The 12,285-nt window shown below is 43.8% G+C and overlaps 1 protein-coding gene across 2 annotated transcripts; it reads right to left on the bottom strand.

The window, feature by feature from the left end:
• Window positions 1-1,260: 1,260 nt before the first annotated feature.
• On the bottom strand, window positions 1,261-11,824 carry LOC138968239 (GTPase IMAP family member 9-like). Of its 2 annotated transcripts, XM_070340790.1 has the most exons (7): window positions 11,680-11,824; window positions 10,779-11,060; window positions 9,563-9,673; window positions 5,189-5,352; window positions 4,288-4,578; window positions 3,347-3,813; window positions 1,261-2,642 (listed from the first exon to the last, which is right to left on the bottom strand). In XM_070340790.1, exons 1-7 carry the CDS (start codon window positions 11,687-11,689, stop codon window positions 2,228-2,230), a joined length of 1,740 nt encoding a protein of 579 aa, XP_070196891.1. In that variant the 5' UTR covers window positions 11,690-11,824; the 3' UTR covers window positions 1,261-2,227. The 2 variants fall into 2 exon arrangements, with proteins under 2 accessions (XP_070196891.1, XP_070196892.1); XM_070340791.1 differs by lacking the exon at window positions 10,779-11,060 and having other exon boundaries at window positions 11,680-11,762.
• Window positions 11,825-12,285: the final 461 nt, after the last annotated feature.

Here is a 12,285-nt window from a genome sequence, read left to right as displayed (position 1 = left end):
CGCTCTATAAGTTTCCATTATTATTATTATTATTATTAAGATAAAGCTCTCAAGACAGGCAAATGAGGTACAATGCAGCTCAGGTAACTACTGCAAAGTATAATTTTCAAAGCATCCTATCACAGTGTTCACTCTAGAGGCACAACCGATGGACAATTGTTGATTAGCGCACGGCTGCACACAGCAAAAAATAACCAGTTATAATCGTCTTCTCCGCTCAGTAACTTCCTTCCAGTTGTCACCCTGATGGTAAACAACTTTAGGGATCCTAAAGTGTGCCTGCTGACTGCAGTTTTTGGCCACACAACGTGTCATTTTCACTTTTGTCGAGTCGCCACCCAACGCTCAAGCACTGTCAGAGATCGTGCAAGGCATCCAACATGGCGGCGGATGACCAATTCCAGAGAGTTACGACCCGTGATTCTCATACCGCGCGCGCCGAGTAGAAATGCTGTTGTTAACTTGAGTTTCTGCAATGGGCCTATACGCGTAGGTGTGCGAGAATATGTAAGCGCAGTGCTTTAAAGATGTCCATGTGGGAATGTGTAAGTGGGCGTAGTCGAATGTCCATGTGGGAATGTGTAAGTGGAGCATATAAGAATGCCCATGTGTGAATGTGTAAGTGGAGCGTATAAGAATGTGTAAGTGGAGCGTGGTCGAATGTCCATGTGTGAATGGGTAAGTTGAGCGTATAAGAATGTCCATGTGTGCGATGTGTAAGTGAGACATGGATGTGTTCATGACTGAATGCGTAAGCACAATGCAAGGAATGGCCAAAAAGGTATGTGGGAGGTGTGTTTATAACCTGCCCTGTTATATAGTGCTATATGTCTTATGTAAAAACAATGTCCTGTTTGTATTATTGTTATGTACCACGCCTGAATTTCTCTATGAGATAATAAAGTATTCTTATTCTTCTTATTCTTATTCTTGGGCAGCATTTTATGTCCAATTAGGAATAATTTAATTTCTTATCATAACTTTTATGTTGCTTCCAATAGTCGACATGATGAAGTTTACTTCTTCTTTACAATAACCTCCGTCGAATTGTTGTCACGCACGCACGCACGCACGCACGCACGCACGCACACACACACACACACACACACACGCGCGCGCACGCATGCGCGCACACACGCGTACACACGCACGCACGCACACACACGCACACACACACACACACACACACACACACACACACACACACACACACACACATACACACACACACACACAGTATAATGACTAAGATCTCTACAATGATATTCTCAAATTTTCAATTTAATAAACAGGCATCATCGTTGCTGAAGTCAAGTATTGCAGTTCACATATCTACACAAAATATCAGAAATACACCCACAAATCAACTCAAAAGTATTTTCAAAACTCATCCACGTTTTGTGTAAATTGTCTCCAAAACAACGTTTATCGAAGAGGATAAGGGACAAGTTATGTGATACTTTAAAAGTTACATGCACACATGAATAAACAATCGCAAATGTCATTGCAACGGTCCATAAACTAACGTGTACAAATAACATTTATGTATCGATCCATTTTAGGTAGATATCCTTTTTTAATTTTTTTTAAACTGAACGCAGACAAACATGCACTCTTTTGTAGTCTCGGCGAGCAGCCTAAATATGAGTTTGGGTCGGCATCTGACGTCACATGGCTCAAAGAAGGGAAATCCAGTGTTTAGTCGATTTTTCTTTTTTTAAATGTATTCAGTATTTAGCAAATTGACACGAATGGCTTTTAAGAAATTAATTCATTTGAAAAATATTCCCACTCTGCACGAAAAGCATTCTGACTGGCGACTTGCAATTGTTGTATGTGTACAAATGGAGAGATAACCTTATTCCATGCAAAAGCCTGGCATGATCTGAGATGGTGAGCCGAATTGTTTACACTGAAAGAACTGTGACTTTAAGAACAGAGGAGTTTGATTCATACACATCCTCATACAAAACCATTAAGAACGATTTCTAGCAAAATTGCTCCGCCAGACAATTTTACACGCGAACACTGTGTGATATAGTACAAGCAAAAGGTAGCACATGTAAAACGTTAGTGTTTATTTGAACACTTGTGTTAACAATGTGCTACCCTTTGCTAGTAGTAGTAGTAGTTATACAATATGTGAAACTGTGTTCAAAACTGGTTACTTCGATTTAAAGTGGAGGCACAAGCATGCGGTCTCGTGAATTGAAAAGTCTGCTTCAAATCAAAAACCAAAGAATTTTTTGATGCCATTGAAGATTTTCCCGAAGAAACCAGGCTCCTTCTTTTCAACCACTCTCTGCTTGAGGTCTTCCATCTCTTTCTTTCTTCGGCGTTCCATCTCTCTATCGTGTTCCTCTCGCTCTCTCCTCTCTTCCTCCCTTCGTTGCTCGCGCTCTTTGTCCCTTCTCTCCATCTCCTCCATCTCTCGCTGTCTCTGTCCCTGCATCTCCTGCATGAAGCGTTGTCTGTCCTGCTCCAGTCTCTGTCGCTTCCTTTTCTCTCGGCGTTTCTGTTCCGCCATGCGTTCTTCCTGTTCTCTCATCCTCTCCTCCAATTCCTTATCTCGCTGCAGTCTTCTCTCTTCTTCTTCTCTGGCGCGCTGGCGTTCCCGTTCTGTCATCTCTTCCATCTGTTCCCTGTAATTTGCATTGCAATTATAGGTTAAAAAGACTCTTTTTTTTAAGTACCATACGTGCATTGTATTTTTGACCAAAGTAAGACCTTTTGTTCCCCCGAGACGGCACCAGCATTCGAGGCGAACACTGACTGTCGAGATCTATGTAAAATGTCATGTTTAGGAAATCCTATGTTCAATCGATACATTTGAAGTTGTTACTTCAAAATTTGGGATTTTAAAATTTTTTTTAACGTTTTAGAACACTTAATCACAAGTCGCCTATCCAGAAAGGAAGATTTATGAAAGTAGTACAGAATTAAAGAGAGTGTAGGTCTGTGTGGTGTAAAAATGGCGATATTGGTGATGAATAATTTGTGTTAAATACTATCAAATAAATACTTTTTTAAAAATAAAAATATACCCCCCCCCCCCCCCCGATGATGATGATGATGATGGTGCTTCATGTCCTACAGGCCATAGTTTTTGTGCCTATTAAGGACTGCATATAATTGGATTCGTTAGCCTTCAAACAAACAAAAAAACACACACAAATCGACCCAGCTCCAAGGTAGCCAGAACCAACTAGACCCGCAGGTGCATCCCACCGGAGGAAGGATAATGGTTAAGAAATTGGGTATAAAAAGTAATAAAACGGGATGTAGTTGGATAACTCCCACCCCCCCCCCCCCCTCCGGGTTTTATGAAATAAATGTGTTCCCTTACCTCATTCGCCTATCGTGTTCTTCCTTCTCCTTAGTGAGTCGCGCCATCTCCGCCTGCTGCTTGGCGAAGACCTCTTGCTGCTGCTGCAGCTGTTTGTTCAGCTCATCCTCCACCTTCCTCCTCCTCGCTTCCTCCTCCTTCTCCTTCCGCTGTCGCTCCTTCTCGTGCTTCTCGAACTCCTCCTTCGTCTTCTTGGCCAGCGTCTCGGCGTCCTGGGTCTTCTTCTCCAGCTGCTGGACGTACTTCTGTCTCTGGAGGTCCTTCTTTTCGATGTCCTGGATCCGCCTATTGACCTCCTCCTCCAGGTTCTTGCCGATGGTGATGTACTTGGGGCACGTGTAGGGCTGGCCGCCGTTACGGGACACCATGTCTCGCACCTGGTCAAACAGTTTCTCAACTTGCGGTGCCGTGTCCCGCGCCACGTTGTTGAAGACCGCGTAACGCCCGTGACACTCTTGCATGACTTCCTGCAGGAAATGTTTGAACAGTGTTATTCCTGATAAATGGTTGTTTTAACGACCTCACGGTAAAACCATTAGGAGCACCATGTAATATTCAATTTATCATGTCGCTTTTGTACATTTTAGGCGATGATTTTCAAAGACCACAATTTCCACCAATACTCCCAGTAATCTATACTTTTATTTTGTCCAACTGCTATTCGGGTCACTTCCTTCCAGTGTAAAGCTAGCAGCAACAAGAGTCGCGCTGCCCAAGTGCGTGTATAGCGGATATGTTCAGCCGCCTGCACAAGTTCTGGCAGCATGACCGGGGACTTTAACGTGCCAGCTAGACTGACCTTAAGACAGAGAGACCTTAAAGCAGTCAGACAGACACATGGACAGACAGAAAGACAGTCAGGCAGATCTTACGACAGACAGACAGACACACAGACGGACACACAGATAGGCAGAAATCCCAACACACATTAAAGCACACACCTGCAATTCTTTTGGCGTGTTGCGCTTGAGCATCGCCTCGACAGTGGTGTTAGCCTGTTCCAGCATGTCCCCTCCAGTGAACAGCACGATCATGTACTTGCTGATGGACTCGTCGAAGAGAGCCTTCAAACGTTTATAGGCTCCGTACTCTTCAGCAGTGTAGCGGCCCATTCTGACCACGTACAAGATGGCGTGAGGACCCGGATGCATCCCGGCCACCGATTGGACGATGATCATGCAAATTTCCTCTTGCGTCATGTGCGTGTCGTACAGACCGGGCGAGTCCATGATCTGTGGAGGTTTATTGAGGAGGTTTATTAAGGGGATAACATGAGTTAACATGTTGATATATATTGTTTGTGTATGATCAGCAACAGCTACGGTAACAGAAGCAGCATTAAGTACAACGACCACCATCACCGACAGAAAGAGATCGGTGACGTGAATATCAGTTTCAATCACCTTGTGAACGGGAACACTGACCTGAAATGACTTACGTAAGGCGGCGTGTATCCTCGTTGACAACTAAGTCAGTCAGTTTGTCAGCCAGACTTTGTGAGTAAAGGACTGCTTTCTAGTCCGTTTGAAAACAGTGCCCCCCCCCCCCACCCCCTCCTTTAAACAAACCAACTAACACACATACAAACAAACATAACAACACACACACACACACACACACCTCCACCACCACCACCACCACCACCACCACCACCACCAACAACAACAACAACAACAACAACAACAACAACAACAACAACAACAACAACAACAACAACAACAAACAAGAGGGAACGGGCGAAGAAATGTCAGTCCCATATCACTGCCATTGATTCATTCGCTAAAATCATTTCTCATGAGCCTTCAAACTAAAGAACACTGTTCTCATGCTAATGCTTCATACCTCTAGATTCTTGTTTCCTCGCCTACAGATCTTTCTCCCGCATTGGCTGGTCACGGAGGAAAATGTCGGCGCTGTGTTGAACATTTCCTGTCCGAAAATTGTATTTCCCGTCGTACTTTTGCCACTTCCGGTTTTGCCCAGAAGCAGGAATCGAAAGGTCTCCTCTGCGAGAATATTCAACAATGAATAAATTAATGTTCGAGGAAGGTACGTACACATTTTGGATTGAGTCCATTTTTTTTAATCGAAGGAGAGAAACACTAATTACCTAAGCAGCCAGCAAACTAGCCAACCAACAGAGAGAGAACTTTGAACTTTGAACTTTATTTATTTATTTATTTATTTATTTATTTATTTATTTAGAGAGAGAGAGAGAGAGAGAGAGAGAGAGAGAGAGAGAGAGAGAGAGAGAGAGAGAGAGAGAGAGATGGATATATTTTCACACACACACGCACACTGGCCCACCCACCCACTCACACACACACACACACACAAACACACACACGCTGACCCACACTAACACACTAACTCACACACACATACACACACAAACACACACACACGCGCGCATCCAAATTGCGTGATGCCAAATGTGACCGTAGGCGTGCTGAGCGCAGGTATCTTAAGACTGGTCTTACTGCCCAAACAAATATTTCAAGGAGCAAAGGACATTGTAACTAAGTTAGTATAGGCCCAACACGCAGCAAAGACAACCTTCCTCCAAACCCAGATTATTGCTTGCGATTCAAGCGAAAAATTGTTCGATATTTGCAGCCGGTTGACCGACCGCAGTAAGGTATCCCCACTTCCCACTGTTTTCCCCGCTAGCCAGATGTATTCAGTGATTATTTTATCAAGAAGGTTTCTGATATTCGTTCTGAACTTGATCAGATGAGTGCACATTCTGCTTCCTCCAGTCATGTTGATGTTCCCACTGATTGTTCTTTTTCATCATTTCAGCCAATCAGTGAAAAAGACCTTAGATCCATTATTCTGAAGTCCAAACCAACAACTTGTCCACTTGATGCCATACCCACACCACTGCTTCTTGAAAATCTTGATGTGTTGTTGCCAACTCTTACTCAAATTGTCAATGATAGCCTATTATCAGGTGTTTTTCCATCATTGTTCAAAACTGCACTTGTCAAACCACTTCTCAAAAAACCTAGTCTTGATGTCAATATTTTGAAGAATTATCGTCCTGTATCCAATTTATCATTCTTGTCCAAAGTTTTTGAAAAGGTAGTTTTGAAGCAGCTGTTGTCATATTTGAACACCCATGATTTGATCTCGCATTCTCAGTTCGCTTATCGCCCTTCTCACTGTACTGAAACAGCCCTACTTAAAGTAATCAGTGACATTCTGTCTGCTCTGGATGGTGGTGATGTGTCAGTGCTTACCCTACTTGACCTTTTTGCAGCGTTCGACACGATTGACCATGTCACGCTTCTCCATAGACTTCAGACTCTGTACGGCATCTCCGGTCCAGCGCTAGCATGGCTTGAGTCCTATCTCATTGGCAGGACTCAGGCTGTGCTTGTCGATGGCCAGATGTCTGCTCCAGCCCCACTTTCTTTCGGCGTTCCTCAAGGTTCAGTACTCGGTCCCATCCTTTTCATCATGTACACAAAGCCCCTCTCCACACTGATTCAAAACCATTCTGTTTTAAATCAGTCTTTTGCTGATGACACCCAGCTGTATAAACCCAGTCCCCCTGCAGAGACACATTCCGCCATCCAGACCATTCAGACATGCATCACTGATGTTAAATCTTGGATGGTCGATAACAAACTTAAGCTGAATGATGATAAGACTGAAGTCTTACTGTGCAAAAAGAAGAACACTACATTTCCTTCTCCCCAAACTGTTTCTGTTCAAGTAGGCAACACCGACATTCTTTTCTCACCATCAGCTAGAAACCTTGGATTCACCCTTTCATCTGACATGGCCCTTAACAACCATATATCTTTAGTCTGTAGAGCAGCTTATTTTGAGCTTCGTAAGATCAGCACCATTCGCCACACACTCTCCTCTCAAACAACTAACACTCTTGTCTGTGCCTTTGTTCTTTCTAAACTTGACTACTGCAACTCTCTTCTCTCTGGCTGTCCTCTGTACCTCCTGCATAAACTACAAAAAGTCCAAAACTCGGCTGCACGCCTCATTCCCAAAGCACGAAAACGAGATCACGCAACACCACTTCTTCACACACTGCACTGGTTACCTATTCAAGCCCGCATTGACTACAAACTATCCACCCTCTGCTTTAACTTCTTTTCTGGCTCGTCTCCTGCTTACTTCTCTGAACTCCTTACCGTCTATTCTCCAGCAAGACAACTCCGTGCCTCTTCTGACTGTCGCATCCTTACCATTCCACACACCAAAACCAAAACATACGGACAACTCTCCCCTTTCATATCCGCCACTCTCAGTCACCCCAAGCATTCAAACGAGCACTTAAAACACACCTATTCAAGAAATACAACCCCTGATTTTGTTTTCTCAGTCCATCAGTAGGCTACATGTAGTGTATTTGTTGTTTTAGTGATAATGTGACAATGTATATAAACATCTAGGGCTGTTTTCAGTATTGTTGATAACATGTTTTGTTTGATTAAGGGTATTCAGCTGGTATTTCCTTGTTTTCACAACCTATTTTATTCATGTTTTTATTACTTAGTTAGTGGAAGAATTTTTTGTAATGTATGATTGATGGTGTATGCTTTTAATTAAGCGTTGTTGACTATGAATATAGATGTAAATGCTTGTATAACTGTGCTTTAATTTTAAATGTGTCAAGCGCAAAGAGCATAATTGTAAAGTTATGATGTTGCGCGATATAAATGCTCATTTATTATTATTATTATTTAAGTTATTGAGACATCCCAGTGCACTAAGGGATTTATAGAGCAAATCGAGAAAATTCATTATTGAACGAAGCGCATAGCGCTGAGTTCAATAATTATTTTCGAGATTTGCTCTATAAATCCCTTAGTGCACTGGGATTGTTTCAATAACGATATTGTCAGTACCGCCATAGAAAAAAGAAGATTCCAAGCGCACATTTTGCAACGCGCATTTGAATAGGCATAACTGTGTGGTCAGGTCGTGTACAGTAAAGATCTACTTTTGTGTGGGGTGTCTCAAGTGTGTCGTGCTTTCGTCACACGCATTTTAATTTCTGTTGGTAAATTCCAGTGTAGCGTTAATCTGAACAGTGATGATCTTTCAGAGAGACCTCATTTGAACTCGGAGAAAGGGCTGTGCTCTTCATTATTTGCGATTCGAAACCTCCAGTCGAGCTTCGACGGATTGACTGTGCGGAGTGACTCCCCTTGAATTGACTCGAAGCCGCGGGACTCGACGGTTCGCACATTTTCAAAACAAATGTGGCATATTTCCGTGTTGTATCTTCACTCATCGGGGAGTCTGATACTAAATATGAACGGTAAGAATGCTCTGAACCCTACACGTATTATATCCCCATCGTTTTTTCGTTCACATTTGCCCAACATGTTTATTTGCTGAGCGGGGTTTATGTCGTCTGCTAGGGCAATCAAACCACTGCATGCAGTCTGCACTGACTGAGTCTGCACGCACGAGGCACGCTGGTAATAAGTCTTATAATGGTAAGAACGTTCTGAACCCTACACGTTTTCGATTACGATTGTTCTTGCCTTGAAATAATAATTCGGAAACCATTCATTTACTGAACTGATGCAGTCGTATTTCAGTGTAGTCAGTGCGGCTACGTATGACAGAGTCGATCGAGTCAGTCTTCCAAACTGGTCTAGCTGGTACGTTATCGGAATAACACTTGTGTTTTCTGCTAGCGGGTGGGAATTTTATATTAACTCATCATTTGGTAATGTGGATGATAAGCTACATGCCACTAACACGATGAGAAGAATCTATGCAAGTCCGCGAGAATTAGATGAAACACAGCGGCTTGTATTTTTAGATCAGTGGCAGCCGCACTGTGGCACAGGCACATGCAATCTGTCAGAAAAAAACCCACTTCTGCTTTAATTGAGAAGCAGGGAATTTATAGTCATTTGGTATTGTGGAAAATATAAGCTACATGTCAGTAATTAATTCTGAGGATGAGAGCACAGTCTTGCTTAGGTAAAGGGCGTAAGAATACGCTCTGTGGAAAAGTTAGCGCACTCCAAGAGTGCGCTAACAGTTTTAGCGCATCGCCATTAGCCAATCAACTGGTTCACATCAGTCATGTGACACCAGTACTTACTGACAATTATTATTATTATTATTATTATTATTATCCATACACGCAGCATGCTCTCTATCATTGTTTCTCTCTCGCACACGTCCATAGCTGGGATATGATTTGTGGCCATTGTTTTGTGTTTTTACCTTTCCCGACGCCACGACTAGAAGCAGAGGACCTCGTCCTATGAGTTCCGCTCCCAGCGCCAGAAGAATGGTTTGCCGACGAGTAGGCTTGTGAGTGTCCGTGAGACGAACCTGGAAGGGAAGTAATCCATTCTTCAGTGAATATTGTCTCTCTCTCTCTCTCTCTCTCTCTCTCTCTCTCTCTCTCTCTCTCTCTCTCTGGTCGTTTCTCTCCATCTATGTCCATCGATACATTATGATATTTTGTTTATTGCAAGTTATTGTTATTTGTAACCCCCCCCCCCCCCCACCACCTCACCCCTGCCAACTCATGAGCAAGAGCTGATTCTAAAAAAGCAGTTATTGTATACATTATTTCACTCGTTACTGAAAACAAAACAAAAATTATGATAGAGGAAAACCCACGGAAAATACTTTCAGACAACCCCCCCCCCCCCCCTCACATACGTGTTAGACTTAGAGCCGACCGTTACGTTCCTTCACGGACTCGATCATGGAAGAAAAACAACGCGCATACATTTTGGACAAACCCCTGCATTGATGAACGTGTTAGAGCTTCGCATCATTTGAACTTTCCTTTCATGAAAACAACAACAACAAAACACCCCCGAATAAAACTTTTGAACGATCCTTAGTATCCGTTAACTCTTACTTACTGCCGCCGACTCTCACTGAAGAAAACCCACGCGTAAACTTTTAGACGGACCCCCGTATTCACAAACGTGCTCACCCTGGACTTCGCATTAGACTCGCCTTAACCGACTCTGATTGAAGAAAACCCACGCCTCAAACTTTCAGACGAACCCTCGTATCATTGATTGTTTTAGAACTATACATTAGCGCACCTTCGCCGACTCTCAAGGAAGAAACCCCATTCGTGAAACTTTCGGACGAACCCTCGTATCCACTAACGTGCTCACCCTGGACGAACCCTCGCATCCATGATTGTTTTAGAACTTTTCATTAGCTCACCGTTTATCTGGTTAGAGCCCACTCTTACTAACCTTCAAAGTGGGTTGCCCGGAGAAACAACCCCCCCCCCCCCCTGTGCTCCCAGGGTAGGTCATACGGACCAGAAGCTGAGGATGGGGCAACCCCTACAGAAAACCTAGAGGGGTGAAGTCGGAGGTATGGAGCCTGCATGGCGCTTCTCGAACAAATCACTGTAACATGCATCATGTGCCAACATGACACTTGGAGACAGAACTGAACTAACCTTCGCCGACTCTCATGGAAGAAAACCCATGCGTGACACTTTTGGGCGAACCCCCGTATTTACTAACGCCGTGGGAATTGGACCGCGTCCCAGCTAGGTTGTCGATTGCTTTCTTCAACTGCAAGCACTGGGCGACGTTAAGGATGCCAGGCTTCTGGAAGAAGTCGGTGATGAGCTGCGGAGTCAGGTCTCTGAGGCTGCTGACAGAGCTGAACCCTTGGGCGGCCAAGACGTTGATGATCTCCCCTGAGAGGCCCTCCCTTGAGCCCCATGATTTCAGATCTGAGAGATGATAAAGGGCATTGATTTTTCAGTTTTCTCAAAGAAAATCGTTTGTACACACGAGCTGGCAGTCAGGCACAAACGTAGACACACATGCAAGCGTGTTGCACACACTGACATACACATCCACAGACACAGACAGACAGACAGACAGACACACACACACACACACACACACACACACACACACACACACACACACACATTGAGAGACACACAGACCCACACACACACACTCACACCGACACACACACACACACACACACACACACCGTGACCAGGCTGATAACCAATTATTCTTAATGGACATTTCTTGCGCCTATTGCGGGCTTTACAACAAAGCAGGCTGAAGCAAGGTCAGAATGAAGCAGTCTTTTGGTTCTTTGGAAAGTGTACAGATCGAAGTTATAAAATCGTAGCCTATATTACGCCAAGACAGCTTTGGTAGAAAGGCAAAGAAACCGACAGTCGCCGGAACGCATTCACATAACAAAAATAATCTTACACACACATCCCACCAAAACCGCGAAACTGTTATGACATGCACGTTGAAAAAAGTACCCCACAAACCAAACCAAACAATTAAAAACTGCCACCACTGAGACAAAAAAAGACAAACCTTGATCCATTACTAATCTTCAATACGAACACACTAACTCAGGTCAACCGTGGGTCACAATAGCCGAGCCACAAAACTACCACACAACTCTACCGCGGGAGTCACTGTGTAGTACGAATGCTCTTGTGTTCCGCCGCGAGTGATTAAGCACAGCTAATAATACTTCCGTGTTGTGTTCCCAAGGCTGTATCATAGTATGGGCACATAGAGAACTTCCCGTTGTGTGTATTTATAGCACCAACCACAATTTCCCGAGAAATGACTGCTACTAAGACCTATTTTTAAACTATACACTCGCTATTCGTACCTGGCTTGCGTCTGGAATTCTAGTAACGCAGTATGGTCTCCTTTTGTGTTGGCCTTGTGAACTGAAGGCAGGTGTGTTTGTGATAAATGGTCTATGGTTTGTGTGTGTGTGTCAGTGTGTGTGTGTGTATGTGTGTGTGTGTGTGTGTGTGTATGTGTGTGTGTGTATGTGTGTGTGTGTGTATGTTGTGTGTGTGTGTGTGTAGTGTAGGTATGTGTCTGTGTGTGCCCCGCCAGGTGTGTGTGAGTGTGTGTCACAGTGTCAGTGCCGTGAGAGAGAGAGAGAGAGAGAGAGAGAGA

The sequence above is a fragment of the Littorina saxatilis genome, linkage group LG6, assembly GCF_037325665.1.
Source record: "Littorina saxatilis isolate snail1 linkage group LG6, US_GU_Lsax_2.0, whole genome shotgun sequence".
Taxonomy (NCBI): Eukaryota; Metazoa; Mollusca; class Gastropoda; order Littorinimorpha; family Littorinidae; genus Littorina; species Littorina saxatilis.
This window is presented reverse-complemented; position numbering and strand designations above follow the sequence as displayed.